This window comes from Pavona decussata, unplaced genomic scaffold (genome assembly GCF_977016875.1).
Source record: "Pavona decussata unplaced genomic scaffold, jaPavDecu1.1 SCAFFOLD_9, whole genome shotgun sequence".
Taxonomy (NCBI): Eukaryota; Metazoa; Cnidaria; class Anthozoa; order Scleractinia; family Agariciidae; genus Pavona; species Pavona decussata.
Window position 1 is genome coordinate 3656279 of NW_028145432.1, and position 21665 is coordinate 3677943.

Here is a 21665-nt window from a genome sequence, read left to right on the forward strand (position 1 = left end):
TTAGCTTAAATAGCTCCCCAGTTAGCTTAACGGTTAGCATTTATGTTGGGGGTTGTTCATGCCTCGCATGTCTGCCTCGCATGGCTCGCACGTTTGGCTCGCATGGCTCGCACGTTTGGCTCGCTGGCTCGCACATTGGCAACACTCAGTGGAAACTAACAAGCTAAGACAACAAAGAAATAAAGTAAAATAAGAAACAGCATAGACAAGATAACAAAATAACAGAGTATAAACAAGCAGAACAAGGTAACGGGTTAAAAAGGTAACAAGGAAACCAACAGAGTAACAGAGTAACACAGCAACAGCGCAACAGAATAGGAGGACAACACAATTCGAAAGGAATTGGGGACACCGTATCGGCACAAACCGCACAATGATCACATATAAAAGTTGGGGACATAATAACTACCATATATAAAGACCCTACCTTGAGTGGTAGGGCCACCGCTGACCTACCACGCGCGCGGGCTCTGGGGACGATCACTCGATGAGATTTCCGACGATCGGTCGACGTAACGATGTTTTTGGCTTGTAGTTTTGGGAGTTTGTTTTGTGGAAACACTAGCTGAAGTACTGCGCTTGCATAAGTGTTTTGTGGTTATAAAAATGGAAGAACTTCAACAACTTGAGCAACTGTCCCTCGTCTCTAAGATTTGTACGGAACTGGATAATCACTTGGGCATCAACGACAAGGATCTCGGTGAGTGATGAATTCTACCCATTACAATTATATCGTAAAACTTTAAAAGGAGCATAATTCATATGCTGTAGGTTATGGGGTGCCGCTTGTAAACTTATTATTTAGACCAAATCCATGCTGTTTTTCCATTATTTATAAATAACTGGAAATGATGGAAAAATTATTTACAAATAAGGAATAAGTATTCGTCAAGTGATATCTAAATCATCAGTTCTTGGCAAACCTGATATGTATATAATATGAATCACAAAACAAATTATATGTAAATAATTCGCTTGACAACTTTCTTTATTTATAAATCAGGTTGTTTCTTAAACATTTATGTACATATCATGAAGTTAGGCTAACCAGTTGTAAATCAATAACTAATGAAGTTCACCCGGCGCGAAAATTTATTATTTAAATTTATTATTTACATATGACAAACTTTTCACCGCGCGTGCAAACCCATTATATATAAATACTTTCACTTCACCAAGCGTAACTTTTATGATATGTAAATAATGAATTTCACCATGCTACACTCAAACTAATTTATGACAAACCCTTTCGCACCAAAATGATAATTTATTCCATGGAAATGGCGGAAAGGCCTGGTTCTTGGAAAGCGAAGTGTTACGGAAACGAAGACCCTCGAAAACGAAGACCTAAGACCTAAGACCCTGTCTTAGTTTTCGTACTACGAAACTTAGTTTTCGTAGTACTACGTACTACGAAAACTAAGACAGGGTCTTAGGTCTTAGGTCTTTGTTTTTGAGGGCCTTTGTTTCCGTAACACTTAGCTATCCAAGAACCAGGCCTTCCCGCCATTTCCTTGGAATAAATTATCGTTTTGGCGTGAAAGGGTTTGTAATAAATTAGTTTGAGTGTAACGTGGTGAAATTCATTATTTACATATCATAAAAGTTACGCTTGGTGAAGCGAAAGTATTGATATATAATGGGTTTGCATGCGCGGCAAAACGTTTGTCATATATAAAATTATAATAAATTTACACTTGACAAGGTGAAATTTCATTACTTATAAATACCGGATTTGTACTCTCGGTGACATTCATTATTTATAAATAATAGTTTTTACTTGGCAAAGCAAAATGTTATTATTTATAAATAATGAATTTACGCGCTGGGTGAACTTCATTATTTGTACTATGTAATTATAATAGATTTACAACTGGTTTGCCTAACTTCATGATATGTAAATAAATGTTTAAGAAACAACCTGATTTATAAATAAAGAAAGTTGTCAAGCAAATATTTACATATAATTTGTTTTGTGATTCATATTATGTGATTTATATTATATACAACTAATGATTTAGATATCACTTGACGAATACTTATTCCTTATTTGTAAATAATTTTTTCATCATTTCCAGTTATTTTTAAATAATGGAAAAACAGCATGAATTTGGTCTAAATAATAAATTTACAAATGGCGTCCCATAATATGAGTAGGTTAGCATTGTGGTGTTTCGTTATTAAGACTAAAGTAAACTTCAGATTACAAGGGCCACTTTAAAAAAGTCTTAATAAATTGACACTTTTTCTTTTATACACTCAACTTCCAATGATAAAACATAGCATTCAAATATAAAGCTTAAAAGAAGAAGGTGACTCTAGAGATCATGTATTTTTAAATCCACCAGTAAAAGTTAATCACTGAGTTCAGTTACTCACGATTTTTTGAGCTCGTGATTGAAGTGCATCTGATCCACACAAACCCAATTTGAGCGCCGCCATTTTTGAATGGCACTTTGTAGCCTGGGCACTTTTTGTGGCTTCATTCTGTCCAACAATATTTGCGCGATTCTCAAACGCAGCTTGTGACATTGATCTATTTTTCCCTGTGGTAAATTTTCTTTATCGTTGTGGACTGAAAATGCCGTCATGTTTGGAGCCAGACTGTAATTACGGATGTAATTGTATATGTATGAGTGTATAACAGATGCGGGAGAGGCACAGAAAGATGTGTAACATCTTGGAATTCCCTTCTGTCACATTATCACAGGTTCATTGAGCTTTCCTACCTTTAAGAAATGAATGTACTAGTTTTTATTGAAATACCGGTTATTCGATTTTTCATGCTGTACATACCCAGTACTAATTTTTGTATTTTTATTATTTAGAGGTCTCCTCACCATATCTTAAATGGTACTTTTGTATCATATTGTGTTTTCTTTGTGGCAAATAAATAAAGAATGAGTGAACATTTCGTAATTTGCTCATAAACAAAGAGCTTACAGCTGTAGCAAAGAACAGGCTTGACCAGCTACCATGTGACTAGAGATTCAGGCTGTCAAAGAATTACTTCAACACGTGTGTCTACAGCTAACAGTTTACTGAATGCTGCTTAGAAATATCATAAATAATTTAAGCTATGAAAGACCGGATGTAAAGCATTATTACTCTTTTTGCTATGGTGGAAGACCATTATTGCAGCTCTGGGAACAAAGCTTGGTTAAGAAACAAGAAAAGCCATTGGTGATGGCAACCGTGTGCAGGGTTTGGACTCCCACATGGAAGAGCCATTGTTTAAGGACGGTGCCTACTAATACCGAAGTATTTTTGTGCGGCTTATGACTATGCGGGAAAAGCAGATCTTAGCAAGGCCTCTTGGAATCCAAAAAGAAAATTTTTTCACAAATTTTTTCACAAATTTTTTCACAAAATTTTTTCACAAATTTTTCACACATTTTTCAGAGATAATTAAGCAATAATATCTCTAAAAAGCGCCAAAATATAAAGCAATGTATTGGATTTTTTTCCTAAATTAAAGTCTAATTATCTCTGGAAAATGCATGGTTACCCCTAATTTTCTTTTGAGATACCAAAAGCAGTTGCTAAGTTCTGCTTTCTCCGTATAGTTTTAAACCGTGCAAAATTATCCCTGTATTAGCAGGCACCACCCATAGGAAACCCGAGTATCTCGAGATGCGCAGAACGTATGCGCAGTAACAATAGTAGGCACCGTCCTTAATACAAAATTAGATATGCTTAAGTAAGCAAATTATACTTGGACTCCTAACTTACAGAGATAAGCTGTTTGGACCATCTTTTTCTATGTAAAAGATTTTCAAATAACAACCAATGGCTTACACTTGTCAATGAAGAAATTGTGCCAATATTTAAAGATTGCAAAAATGCAAAATGTGACGTATTGATTTTTTTGAAATTCCAATTTTTATAGAAGTTATGATACCATAAGCATGGATACATGTACAGTGTATTTATCCGAGGAGGTTTATCAGTGTAGCACTGATGTGGTCTGAGATCTAAATAAGCTATTTGAGAATGTCAAAAATGAATGAATATTACTGGGCACACTACATGGATGAATATACGTATAACAGTAAGTGTGGGATTATTGTATTTTACTAGTAATCCCCTCCCCCAAGAAATAACTTTATGCTTGTCTTTTGTGCCTACAGTATGTCTGATAAAGCTTACCAAAAATTTAATTGCAACTAAAACAAAAATTGAGCTTGCAACCCTGAGCTGTACAGCTGTTTCCAAGTAAAAGTGATGTTAAATATTCACTAAGTCATTCCAAGCACCCCTCCCATTCAAGTCTTGTGGCTATTATAGTTTTATTGATGTCACCTTGTTGTTTTCCATTAGCGGAGTTTATTATTATGCTGGGCGAGAAAAACCCCACTTTGGACAAGTTCAGGGCAGCTTTAGCAGAAAATGGTGCAGAATTTCCAGTAAGTAAAACAGTCAACCCTGGCCTTTTATTACAGACACCATTGCGACCAGAAAAAGTGTCCGTATTATAGAGTGTCCTTATTAAGCGGGTTAATTTTAACGAAAATCTATGGAGTGGGAACAAGAAAACTGTCCATAAAGCAGGGTTTCATTGTACACTGTTTCTTTTAAAGAAAGTTTTGCAAGCCCAAGGTGCTAGCCAAGGGCTTGAGTTGGGTCAGTTTTGTGAACAAGAGAATTCAGTCAAGCATTGGTTCCTCTTTTTCAAAGGTTGCTTGTGCTTTTAATGTGCTAATTTCTCAAAAACTAAAATTTAAGACAGGACAAAATTTCTTGCATGACAATTGATCTCTGTGCCAAAGCAGAGCTTAAGTGTATCTGGAGCAGTTTTGATTTCAAAACCTAAAAAGGTACAATGTACTTGTGGCTGGCTGAAGCCATCACCACCACGGACACGAAGATTAGAAGCCACCACAGGATGAATTGCGGCACTTTTATTATACAAAACGAAAAACAAGCCAAGATGGACAAATAATAATCATTTATGTCAAGTGACTCAACTGAAATAAAACAAAACCAAAATAAGAAATTCTTAAGAAACATGCAAACTAAAAGAGCAAAGGGAAAACTATGCGAAATACTTCCACAACTGTGGTGATAAAAACTTGAAAATAAAATACAATGACAAATTAAAGGATGCTAAACTCAGCATAGAGAAAAACAGCTCATAGAAAATGATGCAATCCAAAACTATAAACCACGCTGAAACAAAATCAGTTAATATACCAATGCGGTATGCAAATGTAATTAGCGCCTAGTTCCTGTGAACTCCGTAAGGCATCTTGAATGAATTCTAGGTGCTACAGTACTTACGTTGTACAAAAGTCTTGCAAAAAACCATTTATTTTTGTTTAACTTTTTTTATCTTATTTTGTAACCCTCCACTTAATTTTTCTTACACTCTCTTGAATAGTAGGAGATACACCCGGTAAAAGAAACACTGATTGCATGATGTGCAGTTGTCTTATAACTTGATGTCTGTACACAGGCAACCATGGTACAGTGATTATAACCAAAGTATTTTGGAATTCACATCTTCTTTAATGTTTTATATTGCTAGGAATCTTTCACATCCAACTTGTTAAGATTGATTCAGAAGATGAACCCTAAGCTGGCGTCACAAGATGATAAACCAGGTATGAAGTGTAGTCACTCAGTCCACAAACAGCCAGCTATTTGGAAAATATTCTAACTTTTAATCTATTCTCAGAAAATTAATTAATGAGCATGATTATGTAATTGCCATTCCCTATTACTATAAAAACAATGTTTGTTAGCCAACACAAAATTTGAAAAATTTCTTGCTCAATATTAGGCAGATTATTCTTTCTAAAAGTAAAGTATAAATTAAAATTAAGTACATGTATAATTTGAAAGAAAAAGACTCATTTTCAAGAAGCTTAAGTTTATTACCGAGAAGAAATTGAATTGTAGTTCATAGTCAACTGTGAAAACAATTAGAACAAATTAAGGTCATTTTTTCTGTTGATAGAATAATCTAAATTCATAGTGTTGAAATGCTTACAATAAGTTTCGTTGAGACTGGTATGCAAAACCAGTAACGGTAGCATAGACTAGACAGACGTGCTGGTACTTAATCTTAAAATCTGGACACAATTTGGATAAATGTGTGTTTATGCATGACAGGGAGCAGTGAGAATTAAATCGATTTACAGTTATAATAACCATATTTTCATCTGCTACCTTTTAAATTGTTGTTTTACTCAACATGCTGTTGTCACTACTGATTAAGTCACTAATATATACTTCACTAACGCATTTTGTTTTCCAAAATTCTGATCATTATTTTTAAATGGCGTGAAGACCTTTAGTTTTTACCTGCAGGTACATCATCTTTGGATGACAACAAAGAAAATAATTCATCTGCATTGGGGAAAAAACGGACAGCATTTCCTGGACTTTGTATTCCAGATGAAAAAACTGAGGAAAGTAAAGTAAGTGTCAGCAGTGAGTTAAGGTGCAGCTGTTCAAATTGAGAATAATACAATCATGTATCAGTTAATTTAAAGAAAGAAAGAAAAAGAAGCATCAGTTAGAAGTTGCATTATTGACATACAGTAATCCGAGGTTCATTTTTGTGTCTACATGCATGATTGCATGCATAGCCATCGCCACAACATTTGACAACATTAGAGTGATCAGAGCAGAGTTGGAGCTAACCCTTGGCCATGTTTGGTACATATTTTGGGCCTACTACTGTATGAAGTGAAACAGCTCTAATAATTGAAGGTCTGAGGGCATAACCGACTTATGTCGAATTTTAGCGCGGCTTTCGATTTTGCAAGGATTTGTCCGAATTTTGGCTCTCCCTGGTTTGGAAAACATTTCGCGGTTTTACAATTGTGGACAAAACTCCTTGAGAAAACCAAACACGAACAGAACAAAAACCACTTGCTTACTAATCTCCCTCCCACCCCCTCCCCCTATGCAATGAGAACCGAACACAGACAGCCAAAAAACCACTCACTTACTGTTTCTCCCTTCATAATTCTACAACAGTTACTTCTCCCTTCCCCCCTCTCCCTTATGCAATGTTGATGTGGGAAGTGATGCTTGCCAGGAAACTGTTCGTGACCCAAAAGACAACATTGAGTCAGGGGGAGGGGGAGGGGGAGGGGGAGGGGTATTTGGTAGTTTGCTTGTCTACAAGTGAACGCGCTTGGAAGGCAAATTTTTGATAGGTTTTGTCCACGTCAGACCCGTTTTCCAAATTATCGGTAGGCTAAAAGTTTCCACTGTCCATGAGCCGTGTTTAGTCGCACCAGTTGTTGTTTCTATAAGTAACGTTTGAGATGATATCATGGTTTGCTTTTGCGGGTTGTAACAAGCCCAAAATAGATCAAGGCAGTTGGGATAAACAACTTGCGTATCGTACTGGCTAGTTGGTTTCGCTTTTGTTTGGTGAAGTTTGTAAACGCACCGACATCTATGGATCTTTTGAAAAGTTATGAAATTGAGGAATGCAGTTCACAGGAACTGGTGGAAATGTTGTCCAAAGAATCCCTCCTTGGTAGTGATGACTGTGCTGTGATGAATTTTTCAATTCGATTATCAAATCCCGCGGGAGCATCAGAGACAAATCCCGCCATGTGCAAGGTGTTTTGCAAGCCTTAGCTGTGGTTTGCCAGGCTTGAAATTCGGTATGTAACGATTAACTTGACAATTTCAAGGCAATGATTCAATAAAAGTACGATTAACATAGATTTTCAACGGTTAACACCGACTGCTCGTAAAAAAGAATAGATAGTCTTTACCTTTTAATAGAACTGCCGTTAATCGTTGTTAATCGTTGAAATGGCTACATGTCTTCCTGTTAATCGTGTAGAATGCTAGTATTTTGCGTTATGAAGAGTGATATGTCGACAAACGGGACAAAGCTGGATTTTACGCCAGGAAATGGACACATTTTCTCTTGGAGGATGTTACTGTTTACATTTCGGACATTCCTGTCACGTACGTAGTAGTTTGTAACAGAATCAAATAAAAGCGTGACAGCATTCCTTTCGTTGCTCCCGCGAAAAACACCGCTTTCGTGTGCCGTGTTTCAAAGACAACGAGTGTATATTGAATACAAGTATTTAATCCTCAGGGCATTGTCCTTTTGGTCATCCAGTGTCTATAGTGTTACCGATATATCTTTACAAGATGGTAAAATTTCTCAATGGCATTAATACGAAACACAAAGCGGCGTGAAAAAATACTGGACAATGGTTTTCAATCGAATTGCGGTTCACATGCAAAAGTTTGCACAAATCCGAGCTACATCGAAAAACGGGCTGAAATTCGACATAGGTCGGTTTTGCTCCCAGCCCTTCAATTCTACAGTTACTGTCGTGGTAAGTGCTATTGTGTGTTAAACCAGATAAAGGAAACAGAACAACATTTGATCTAATTACACATGAAATTTATTTTAGAGCACAGAGGATGATGAAAGAGTGGCATCATCTGCTCTTGGTGAGGTAAGCTTTGGATAACATTTATTTATTTGTTGTTAAGTGGTGGTATTTTGCTCAAACATTTTGTACAATAATTTGTATTTTGTCCACGATAATTTGCAGATATTACATGAACACAGTTTTCCTTTTAAAGGGCAACTGACGGGAAAATTTGTACATTTTTTTATCATTCCTATGATTTCTTCTTAGCATAAAGACTCATTCTCCGTGAAATGTTTAACTGTATCGGCAAAAGTAAATTAAATAGGAATTTTTTTTTCCGCGCTTATTTGGCCGCCATTTTGAAAACATTTGGTTTTAAGGTCACGTGGTCTCTTTACGTCACAGGTGTGTAAGACACAAACGATCAGCTCTCAGATAACTAAAGTATGCTTTGATCCCTCACAAAACAAATCAATGTTTCAGCGTGAGTAGCCAGATGTCTTAAATAAAATAGGAATAAAATAAACAGGCAAGAATGTTAAACAAGGGATTCTAAAGTTGTGAAAATTTACTATATTGTTACATTTTTTGCGTCTGTCAACTGAAAGGATCCCCTCAGATCGAGCTGTTGAGATCAGTCACTTTTGTTGTAATTCTACTAAGGCATATGATGTGTCATGTTGTGTCATATTGGAAGCTGGGAAGTTTGCAAATAAAACGGCTTTAAAACATCAGCGAGTTTAGTTTATTCCTTATTGTTTTGTAATTCACAAGTAGAAATTAATTTTGTACTGGTTTGTCTGTGTTTCGAAGAACAGACTTCAAGCGGCCGGCTTGCGCGACCTTTGCGGTATTGTTTTCCCATCACTTATCTAGCCCTTTGAATACTGCTTATGTTCTCCAGCCATTGGGAAAAAGAAAATTCAAATTTCTGTGTGAGGAAGTAAACTGAAAAATATATTGAGCAAATACAATTTTGACTAACGTTGAAAAAGTTCTGTGAACCAATTTGCGTGTAATGGACTAGTGAGATTTCATGCATACGTAAATGTCATTCGAGATGTCGGTGTGAAGTTGTTTATCCGGCTAGACGGATTTCAATAGAATTTACATGTACTTACCTTGGCGCGTGTAGATAGGCAGCGTAATGGATGACGAAAATAAAAATTTGGCCGCTATTCCAAAGGGAAAAAAGAAAAAAAGAGAGCCTGGCAAGCGTTTTGCCGTAATGTTTTGTAATAATACCAACGCAGACAACGTTAGTCTTCACCAATTTCCGAGACATGATCCGCTGCGAAGACAATGGATTCAGTTCGTGCTTAGAAAAAGAGACGATGACTGGAAGCCAGGTTCTGGGCATATTTGCAGTAACCATTTTTCTCCAGACTGCTTTGAGGGAATGGGGGCGAAATACTTTAATGAAAGCATTTTGTGAAAGGCAAGGAAATTAAATTACGCAATTTGTGAAGCCGAACAGAAACGTGGGTGACCATTGTACAAGAACTCATGCATTGCTTACATCACACGAAATACAATCAAGTCAATTTCATTCCCTTCTTCTAAGAGAAATGACATAAAAATTGTATTACAAGGATAAATTCAGGCATACGTCCTAGCGTTTCCCCGTAGAACTCGAACGACCCCGAGGTTATGATATTTCCTGTTGACATATTACTTTGCGCGATTAGCAAAGCATATCACGTAAACAACAAAATTCAACAGCCACTGTTAGTTGGATAAATTACATTTATTAAAGATGTTTGAAAAAATCATTGCAAACACGTTCAGGCTTGATAAAATTAACGGATTAAACGCCAATGTCGCAGGCGAAAAATATGTCTAAGGCCTCTAGGCACTCACCATTCCTCGCTTTCTACCTCACATTGGCGGCGCGGAGGTTCGATATCTTCCTCTCTTTCCTGCGTTTCGACAGCTCTTCCTGGAGGCTCGAAACGCCACGGTTGAATACCACAGAACGGCTCCGCTTCATTTACGGGTACATTCCCCTCTATTGCTTCTTCGAAATCGGAGAAATCAGGGGCAGAAGTTGAGCTTTCACTACTGCTCTCTGAGTCAGCCATCTTCAACATTTAGTTCTGGCTACACACCTGTGACGTATCATATCACGTGACCCAAAACGAAGCATTCATGGCCGAAGATCACACGAGCGACCAAAACGTTTCTTTTACGTCAAAATTAACGGGTAAAAAACCTTGGGAAGTAAGATTTTCTTAATCCTAAATGATTAAGGGAGCGTGTGGAAAGTTTAATTAAAAAAGATCTTTCTAGGTGGCAGTTGCCCTTTAACTATTTTTAACTGTTTATTTAAGTTTAATTAATTTTTAATAATTTCTGAGTGGCGGCCACAAATGTGCAAACTGGAACTGATTAGAAGCTAGTAGCAAGGCTTATCCTTGAATTTTTGGACTTGTGAATGGCATCTTTTGATCTGCCAGAATTCTGCCCTAGACTTCAAAGAATGTGGAAGCCCTAAAATGCTACAGCTTGCATTCTGGCAGTATTGATGCACCCAAGTAATTCACTGGTATGATTGTGATCCATTTCACCTACCAGGGTTTGAGACATGGTAGATTTCACCCTGGAGAAACCCTTGTAATTTTTCTGGGGTCTGTGTTGGAAATATGTACCATTATTTTTTTGAGGCAAGGTTAAATTAAGGAAAAGAAAGGGAATTAAGAGCCTAAGCCATTAAAAGGAGCCTAAGAGTCTAAGCCAGGAAATGAAAGATAATATTATTACAGTGTAAGAGCCTAAGCCACTAGTTTCAAATCTCACATAAGCTGCTGGTGTAAAACCATTTTGCTCAGGAACAAGCTGAGGGAATAATCTCATACCCAGATCTTCTCACTCTTAGGGAGAGAACATCTGGTAAGATCCAATTTTATGTGTCAGGAATGTGACACATAGCACAATTGCGCATGTTCATCATTTGTAGTAAGAATACTTTGCGCACAAATTGTCCAAGATGGATTTTCAAATTCAACTTTGTCGCCAAAATGTCTGCAATATTTCACTACGGTATTCAGAAAAAAATCGATAATTTAAAGTTTCTGGGGAAGAAGAAAGCCACTGCTAAAGTTTTGTTGATAAATGTGCCCAAAGTGTGGGCGCTGTATAACGTGTACAAGCCATCAATCTTGACAGAGAGTAATAAAATAAGATTTATACCATGCAGCTTGTTCCGGAACAAACACAAAAAAACAATAGGATATAATGGCAAAGAGTAAGATGTGTGAGAATTTTCACTGAGTCTTTGTAAAGATTGTCATTAAAAGCAAATGCAAAATTAAAGTGTGATTTCATTTTCATCAAAACAAAGCTTATGCAGAACATTTATTCGCTTGTTTGTGCAAATTTTTCAAAGATCATTGTTTAGTTTATGTCTGTTCTGCTTGGTGTGAAATATCACAGTTCGTGTTTTTAACTTTTTATCTATTTATTTATTTATTTTTTACTTATTTTCATTTTTATTTATTTATTTATTTATTTGTTTATTATTACTCTAGTGATATATTTGAAGTCTGTTTTCTTGTTAGTCCAGCCTCTTTTTCTGAGGTTTACGCATGGCTTTCTTGATAAGCAAAATTTACTAGAGAGTTACAGTGCTACAAGTGCATGTAGACTGCTCACAAACCAATTTGCCTCAATCATCTTCAAAACTAGCAAATAAATAAATAAATAAATAAATAAATAAATAAATAAATAAATAAATAAATAAATAAATAAATAAATAAATAAAAACAGAAAAAAAAATAAACCTGTTACTCACCAGCTTGGGTTTTCTATAAATGCTATTAAAAAAGGAATTGTGGAGCTCTGCTTTTATGCGTGGCTAAATAAATAATATGTTGGCTGGTGTGGTATTGTTGCAAATATCTTTATTTCCTTACTCTGATCAAGATATGCTCGTTCAAATTTCCATTTTATTTATTAGTTTTATTTTCACCAATCATATTTTTTTAGTCCTTCAACCAAACTTACTCCTAAAATTTTCAAATTAGAAGCAAATTAATTTGTCAAAATGTTAAATTCAAGCCCTACTCATTTACAGTGTATTATACAGTACCAGTTATAAGTAAGTTGACAGTCTGTATCTGATAACAGAGTTTGAATCCTATGGTAATTTTTCTTGTAGCTGGAAGCTCTTATGTCCAAAGCAAAGCATTCTTCATCTGAAGCCAGCAGGTAATGACAACAGTACTCAATTATTTTAATGACTTCTTGTCTTATAAAGTTATCTTCCGTTGAAAACTGTGCGAGTAAACTGTGTAAATCATTTCAGTAGGTTCATAATTATGTTACATGTAACATAATAGTAATTCTAATATTTAATTACTTTCTGTTTACTGTTTGTCTTTTTCCTTTTGACTTCAACAGAACTAACAATTATATAAACTAAATTCGATTTTGAGATGACATTACAGGTTTAGAATGAGAGCTAGTTGGGAGAAAATTGGGCCCTCCGCCCTTTCTGCCCTACTCCGTATTGGGCAGAGCTGCTAAGTGACGGAGCACAATACGGAAAATATTTTCTCCTAGCACTGTCATTATAAAGCCATAAATATGTTGTCTCAAAATCGAATTTAGTTTTTTATCACAATACAAACATTTTTGTTGGAGAGAGTAAACAGATAAAGTACAAATCGTGAGAAATTCTTACTTCAGTCAAACTGTAGCCATGGTAATATCTGCACAAGAAATTTTTCTTGGTGCAAGTTATTTGAATTTTTGGCTTTAATTTTGACGTCAAAACAAAGAAAATGCAAAAATTTACAGTCCATAAAGTACCTACCATTGATGAAATAAATGAGCTAGTAGGTTTAAACATTTTACTAGCAAATTACCAAAAGGATGTAAAAGCAGCAATTTTGCAACAATGTTATTTAAAAGTCTTGTTCTTTTCTTTAAGATTGTTACTAGCAAATTGTATAGAAAACTTGTTATCGCCACAAGATAAACAACAACATGAAAACAGTGATGAATAAACCTCATAACCAGAAACGAAGCAAGAAAAAAAATTAAAGTAACCATACTATTACCCAAAAATGAAAAAATGCTGTGAAGATTTAAAAATTTGAAATAACCCAAGTGGCGAAGGATGCTGTAAAAATTACCGAGTCTGCCGTTCGGCGCTTGCGCTATTTACGACAAGAAGATCAAATTGACAGACCTGAACCATGAAAGACAATGCAGCAGAGCTCTTGAAGCACTTTTTTCTAGAGATATGAGACACCAAAAAAGAAACTTTTGGTGAAGAATATGAGCCAGCAACGTTGACAGCCTACCAAAAAGGCTTCAGAAGGTATTTTCTGGAGAGGCGCAAAGGTGAAAATTTCGACATATGATATTGGCGATGGTACTAATTTAAACAAAAAACTTTGAGCAGAGCGAAAGCATCTCAAAGCGTCTGAAAAGGGGAGTAGTCCAAATAAATCTGATTCAGATCCTTTTGCTTTGAAAATGCCATAATTTATTGAAATTTAAGCTCATAAGTAAATTTCTCTTCATCAAATTTATAATCATTCTTTTTCGCTTACCTTCAAGAAAAAAGTTGTATCCGCTGCATGTATATGGTACATGTTCACCACAAAACAAATATTATTAGTGTTCCTTGAACAGTGTCAGAAGCATTTTGAACTCAAATGAAAAGAAATAAACAGCACCATTCAACGTTGCATGTTCATTCACAGAAGTAAAATTTTGATCTGTGCGCACCACACCTGCCATGCTTACATGACAGTTTTTGAATCAACCAGTAACTGTCATTTTGAGACAACATTATCGCAAAATAACATCGTTTCAGTGCAATAAGAAGATTCCCCAGGATCGAGATAAACAATGTTAATGAACCAACAAAATTAGTCTAACAGCACAGTGAATATTGTGCGACTAGCAACAATGACACAAATGATGGATCAGATATTTAAGTCTGCCGGCAGTGCATGATGTAGTGTAAACTGAACCCATGAACTTCCCACTGAAGGTTAGCACTAGAAAGGAAATGGGAGACTGCACGACATTGCTACAACCTCTGGATTTTATCACCTTTGCTCTGCCGACTGAGCTACGAGCTACTCTCTATGCTCAGTGGGAAGTTCATGGGTTCACTTACATGAAACAAGTACAGTGGAGCCCTGGTTAAATCTTTAGTCTAGCAGTAGAATGACAATAAAGATAAATTACTTTTTTTAGTCTACAAACAGCTAGTCATAATTTTGATTCAGTGTAATAATTGTGTTGTGGTTCAATTTTTCTTTTCCTTTGTTTCATATTACCACATACAAAAACAAAGGAAAATAAAAATTAAACCAAGGATAAAATTGAACCACCACATAGTTTTTTTATGTTTTAACATTAATTTATAGCAGACAAGAGCATAAACAAAAAAGAAAACATAGCAGAAGTAGAAGCAGAAGCCGGGAGAGAGAATCAAGAAAGGATCAAAGGTATTTTCACTGTAGGAAGTTTGTTCTCCTAAGGTGAATCTAGTAAATACTAGTTACTATGCTTGTTTTCATGTTACAGGGCTGTGTAATACATAATAATTATTTTTAATTATTTTGCTACATGTATCTTGTGACAGCAGTATAGGACATCAGTAACCTAATTTCTTTCCAAGCTCATAAAGCACTTTTGATTGATTGCAATAATTTTTACTTCGTTGAAGAAGGCCAAGGTCACGGTCAAAAAGCCCAAGACGAGATAGAGACAGGCGGAGGGACAGAGGTAGAGAAAGAGAGCGGGACAGAAGGTAACTTGACTGGTGATCTGCTTTTGTTATTATTATTATGTTGTTAGTCTTGACTGAATACACATCTGCATCTCCTAGGAAAGGGCATGCCTTCTGTGCAAGGGTTATGTGCCCAGAACATATTATACTATTAGATAATCTATTACTGGCAATGTTTACTAGAAACAATTAACTTTGGCTTTATTTTCATTAAGCAAGTCTGATACGTAAATTTACATGTAGTAAAGGTTGCCCATTGCCACGGTGATCATTGATAGAAATGTTTGCTTATGATTGGTTGTTACATGTATGAGGTGAATTGTTATTCAGTGTATATATTTTTGGTGTAGTGCAGTAGTTACCCAACGAGTCTCAGATAACAATGATACAGGATTATATAATGAAGTCTTTATGTGTAATTTTGGGTGGTATACTCTGTTTTTGATGCTTTGTTATTGTATTTCTGAATTAACAAAAATCCAGTATGTTTTTTAATGATTTCACCTGACACAGTGTACATTTAAAAAAACTCACATCGAAATAAGAATTCTTCAAATTACAGGTTTGTGCATTCTTGTGATACCTTTGTGTGGATTGCTCGTCACAGAAAAATATTTTCAATTCCACAAAGTTCAACATAATTTTTTCCTTAAAATGTGTTCCTCAGTGCCTTAATCCTTTGCCAGGTTTTGCTTTCCAGTTTCAAAAGTTACCTCGTGTGAATTTTTGAAAGTGCAACTTGAGCTTTGGAGAATTTTTTTGTGTGGCTCAGGGAAATGCTACTGACATTGTGGCAATATTTCATCACAAGCTAATGCAAACATGTTGGAGAAAGTGTTTGGGAACAAAGAAGAACAGTTGTGAGAAATGTGTGTGAGAGAAGACTTTACTCATCAAGACACCCTAAGGGGCTTTTTACAACCCCTAATCTCTCAAATTTGTTTTTACTGAATAAAAGGCGCAGTAGAAGCAGATCACGAAGTAGAGAAAAAAAAGATCATTCAAGAGACAGGCATCATGGCTCCAGCCATGTAGAAAAAGCTCCACCTGCCACTCCAGTTGTCAGTCAGGTAAGCCCATGTAAGATTGTGTATTTATCATTAAATCCTTATCCAGTTCACTTATCACTATAACTGTTGTTAAGGAAGGTGCCTCCTTTCTTTACTGTTCATACGTTTTGTGCATCTTGGGATGGTCCTAGAACCTCAGTTTTCCTATCGGTGGTGAATGCAGGGACATTTTAGCACAGTTTATAAGTATGCAGGAATTTATGCAGGTCTAAGCACAGGTCATTGGTATCCAAAAAGAGGGCAGCCATACATTTTTCAGAGATATTTGAGGATAATTTGGACAAAATCAAGATACATTGCTTTGTATTTTACAGCTTTTTAGATTCATCGTTGCTTCTGAATCATTATTTAAAAAAAAAAAAAAAAAATTCACTGCAACCCATGATTTCCTTTTTGTAACTCCAGTACCCCTTGCTAAGATCTGCTTTTCCTTCATACATGTAGTGTCATAATCTGCATGAAATATCTCTGTATTAGGAGGATTAGTAATTCGTCACATCTGTTGTGTTGAGTCACTTGCTTATCTTTATAATATGCTGCAACTAATATTTTGTGATGTCATGTTTAGGTAAAGCAAATAAAATAAAATAACTAAACATAGCATGTGCACACTTGGTGTCACATGAGTGAAATCGTTGAATGTTAAATTACATTTTAATTAATGACTAGTGTATTTTTAAAATTTGATTCCAGTCTTATTCTGATTTCTCTCATTTATCCCACATTATTTTGAGGTTTCTGCTGTAAGTTATTTTTGTAATTTTATAATTTTTTTATAGGCAACAAGAGATAATAATTATTTTATTGTAGCACAGTTTCCATTAATCTAAGAAGATGTACTGTAAATAAGAGCTTGGTAGGAACCACAATAAGGTACATGTAATTTTTATTTTTCAGATCTATAATGGAAAGGTGACCACTATTATGCAGTTTGGTTGCTTTGTGCAGCTGGAAGGCTTGAGGGGTCGACATGAAGGTCTGGTGCATATTTCACAGGTAATAAGCAAGGTACCTTTATTTCTTGAGTTTTCTGTCAAGAAATAAAGCAAGCTAACTCTGTCTTAGGCCCATTGAGTCGAGGGAAGAAATTTGCAATCTAACAGAAAGAAAGGCATTGGACAGGCTGTGCTAACTAGGAGAACATTTATCCAATGTACACAGAAACTGTGGATTTCAATCAAACATGATAATAAGTACTCTTGTTTGAGGATCGTGGTGTACAGGGTTCCAGATAACATTTCAATGAAAACACTTGTTTTACTTAGTTGCAGTTCATCATCTTTCATAACATTTGCTCAAGGTGCCTACAAAATCACATTGTATGATTCTTGCTTCACAAGTACAACTAACAAATGTTGTTATGGAAAGTTGTGGCTCACAGCTACACTGTACTTCAGGAGAACATGTTTCTCAGGGAAAAAAACAGCCATTTCACTTTTTAAGCCAAAAATATGGCAAATGACTTTGAACACAAGAATAACGTACTATATCCCTTGACTGGACTCACATTTTACCCTTGGTTGGTAAATTAACTTGAGTTTTACATGTAGCACTATAGACTGTGAGCCTTTTTGCCCACCATCCTGTATGGGACAGGAGCCGAATTCAAAACTTGCTTTTCAGCTTGCATTCTAAACCATTATCGTCCCATTGTAAGAAACACAGTAAATTGACCACTATTTTTTTTTATAAAAATTGCTTTTACCACAGTTTCTGAAGTAATGGCTGTAGCCATTAATTGGATCATTTACTTCTTTGAATTTGTGGACAAGAAAGACTGTTGGGGCGAAAGGGGTGCAAATGAAATGAATCTGTTACTGAAATAATTATGCTATTATTATTAATTTCAAACCCCTGAAAAGAGTCTCTTTCACTTTAAACCTATTGCCCTATCTCCCAGTAAAAAAAAAAAAATATTACAAATTTGCAAAGTAACCACATCAATAATCACACATTATTAGGCTTGTTGTCATGACATCATTGTGGCATTTGTTTCAATGCCACAATATTCTTTTTAACCTTTTTTAAGGATCCTTGATTGTCATTGGGTGCATTTTCTACCCAGCATGACCTCTTCTTATCATTATCTCCACAGCTTCGACGTGAAGGTCGAGTGGCTAATGTGAGTGATGTAGTACACAGAGGACAAAAAGTTATGGTGAAAGTTCTGTCCATGGCTGGCAGCAAGATCAGTCTGAGTATGAAGGTATTTTGCCCAGTTGATGCTTGTTTTTGTTAACAGCAGCTCTAATACTGTTCAAACAAAAATAAATCTTAAAGGGGAAGTGTCGAGGGGATTTTGGCCTTTTTTGTTAAAAATTTATAAGACCTTCACTTAGCTACAGAATACTTCTAGAAAAACAAGAGGAAAGAAATCAACTCAATTCTTGAAAGGAACAACTCATGATCTGTTCTAGCGCATTTTGGAAACAAAAATGCGAGAAGTTGAAAAATGTTAGCCTAACATTTTTCAAGTTTCAATCCATTCTGACCTATTTAGTCTCTAGTGAGAGGCACTAATCAACAGTTTTATTGCACTGAGGTGATAATTTATAACAAAACTAGACAATCATCGTTATTTTTTTTGTTTCTGTTGACAGACAAACATTAATTTTTGGGTTTGAAATGACATCAAAATTGATTCATGTGATACTTCCCCTTTAATTTTGGCACAAGTTCAAAAAGATTCCTTTAAATTTTTCCTTATACAATAAATGACCATTAGTAAGAATACAAACCATTTGTAGACTTTTTCCACCAGAAGCAATTTAATTTGAAGAAAAATGGAGAAGGAAATGTTTGTGTTCAGGAGGTCAAAATGATCCAGAATTAAATCTTAAAATCTGTTTCTATTAACGCGCACTACATTAGAAAAACTAAATCACACAGAAATCAAATGGAATTTCTCTAGGGAGCAAATTTAAGACTCCTAAATATTGTCAACTGCAATTGTTGTCCAACATATTGTAACATTTTTGGTGATCTTGAGCTTTATTATTAAATTCGATGTTACAGGATGTCGATCAAGAGACTGGTGAAGACTTGAATCCCACCAGGTCAAGGCAGCCAGTGGGAGGTGAAGTCAGTGAGATGGCAAGAAACCCAGACAGGTATGACACCAAGCTTTAAATTATTATTCTATTGCAAGAAAAATAGTATTAACACATTCCCCATTAGAAGAAGAAGGATTTCAGAGTGTGTTAAAATAAGAATCCCTCAAAATCTTAGACTTGGACATCTTAATTTTCCACTGTGGCTTTCCACAGGAAAACATACTTGTCACATCCATGGACTGTTTCATCATCATTTTGATGGTTTCGGGGGAATTGTTACATTGTGGGTAGCAGGTGACAGAATCAAGCATGTTGAGTGTTAAACATTACAGGGTTTCTAAGGCCAGGGATAAACAGTTTTGCAACAGGAAAGAAAAAACAGTTTTTTGGGCAACTCCACTTGCATATTGGGATTTTTGAGTCAACTACCTCTTATCAGGATCTAAACCAAAACTTTACAATCATGGAATTGCTCGGTAATAATAATTATTATAATTTGTCATGAATGTATGGATTTTTCCTGTCAGTGAGCTCTTGTTATTGGTACTCTTTGCATGTTATAAGACCTGCAGGCATTCCAGTGGTACCAGTTTATGAAGAAGATGAACCAAGTGCAAAAAGGAAAGTTCAGAGGATAACCTCACCAGAGAAATGGGAGATAAAACAGGTAAATCACTGTGTGTTCTCACAGCTAGCATAAATATCTTACCCCAACAAAGTGACACTGACATACTTTTTTTTTTCTTTTTGTTTAGCTGATTTCAGCTGGTGTGCTGGACAAGGCAGACTATCCTGATTTTGACGAAGAAAGTGGTGTCCTTCCTAAAGATGATGACTCAGGTCAGTTAAATCACCCCAGAATTTTTCAAGACAACACCAAAGCTATCATTTGTTATGGCCTCTTAGATTCTGTTGCATTTTACACTAGTCTACTCACTACAGGTTGTAGGGAAATTGAAACTCTTGGTTTATTTTCTAAAATCCTGAAAAAACGACTGTTGTGTCTGTCTTGCAGGTAGAGGCTACCTTCTCCTTCCCAGTAATATACCCTACCCCACCCCTCTCCTTTCTAATGGTATGCCTTACCCCATCTCTACTCCTTCTAGTAGTTTACTGTGTCCCTTCCGTGCTCCGCACAATGGTACAATGTTCCCCGTAAACTGGTAGTGTCATCCTGCTCCCATCCTGGTGTTATACACCATCCCTCCCCCTTCTACCAGTGTACTGTACCCCACCCCTCCCCTCCTAGTGTTTCATCTCTCCCCTTCCAGTCAGTAGTGTAGCAGCTCCCGTAAGCTTGTAATAATTATTGTTTTAATTGTGTAGCGGTTGCTATTGTTTTTAGGGTTGGGGGTATTGTTCTGTTGTTCGTTCTATTGTTTTCTAGAAGGGTTGCCAGCCAATCGCGTGAGACCTTATGAGAGCTGTTATATCGCCCTATCTAGTGTTACAGCGGTACACTTAACCCACTCCGAGTAGTGCACTGTACTGCTTCTCTGTACAACCCAGTGATACACTGTACCTTAATCTACCCTTTCCCAGTTTTGCACTGTATCCCCATCTCACCCCTCCTAGTATTACATCTTTCTCCTTCCAGTGGTGCAGCGGTACACTTACTCCACTCTGAGAAGTGCACTATACCGCATCTCTGTACAACACAATGGTACACTGTACCTTAACCCACCCCCTCCCAGTAGTACAGTAGCGTAAAAAATCAAGTAATAGTGACTGAGAAGTACGGTGCTTAAGATTTACTAGAAACAAGGTTTTCGTGCTGGTTTACGTTTGCTAACAAAGAGCTCTTAGCGGAGGGGATGCGAAGGCGCCTCATGAAGTTTTCTCAAAATACTGTATAGTTTACAACTCCACAGGAGTTTGTCCAATTTTATCAAATTTGGAAATGTGCGAGATTCTACATGTAATTTATCAACAAAATTGAATTATAATGCAAATGCAAAATTTCTAAATACTTATTGACATTCGCATGCGATCATTCAGGTTGTTTTCTTCCCTTTACTGGAATAACATATTGGAAAATCCCAGCATTTTTTTTAGCGCCTTTGATGGTACCGTCGCGGAAAAAAAACTTGTTCACCGAAATATTAAAATCCATAGAAGTTAAAGCGTTAGAAAGCCAATTTAGTCATTCGTGTAAGGCGATCACGAAATTGGAGAATTTTAGTGTATTCTTGTCTCCGATTTTCTAAAGTTAGTATCTGCTCGTGTTAGATGTTGCTTTTAAAGGTATACAATGACCATAATGTATTTCTTTTTATACAGATGAAGACATTGAAATTGAAATAGTTGATGAAGAACCTGCATTTTTACGAGGGCAAACTAAGCTTAGTGTTGCCATGAGTCCAGTGAAGATTGTAAAGGTAAACAAATTAAATTAAGGACGGTACCTACTTTTGTTACTGCGCAA

The 21665-nt window shown here is 36.0% G+C and overlaps 1 protein-coding gene across 2 annotated transcripts in view; it reads left to right on the top strand.

The window, feature by feature from the left end:
• The first annotated feature begins 468 nt into the window (after window positions 1–468).
• Window positions 469–21665, top strand: part of LOC146488623 (ATP-dependent RNA helicase DHX8-like) — a 32041-nt gene continuing 10844 nt past the window's right edge. Inside the window, exons 1-15 of one of the 2 annotated variants that reach the window (XM_085118931.1) lie at window positions 469–700; window positions 4321–4406; window positions 5528–5603; window positions 6313–6422; window positions 8403–8447; window positions 12523–12572; window positions 14753–14833; window positions 15055–15138; window positions 16076–16187; window positions 17085–17183; window positions 18283–18393; window positions 19203–19297; window positions 19805–19907; window positions 19996–20080; window positions 21521–21618. In XM_085118931.1, coding sequence (XP_084975057.1) covers window positions 607–700; window positions 4321–4406; window positions 5528–5603; window positions 6313–6422; window positions 8403–8447; window positions 12523–12572; window positions 14753–14833; window positions 15055–15138; window positions 16076–16187; window positions 17085–17183; window positions 18283–18393; window positions 19203–19297; window positions 19805–19907; window positions 19996–20080; window positions 21521–21618 — 1329 coding nt within the window. In that variant the 5' untranslated portion in view covers window positions 469–606. The remainder of the gene's footprint in view (window positions 701–4320; window positions 4407–5527; window positions 5604–6312; window positions 6423–8402; window positions 8448–12522; window positions 12573–14752; window positions 14834–15054; window positions 15139–16075; window positions 16188–17084; window positions 17184–18282; window positions 18394–19202; window positions 19298–19804; window positions 19908–19995; window positions 20081–21520; window positions 21619–21665) is intronic. The other variant, XM_085118939.1, reaches the window with a different exon arrangement.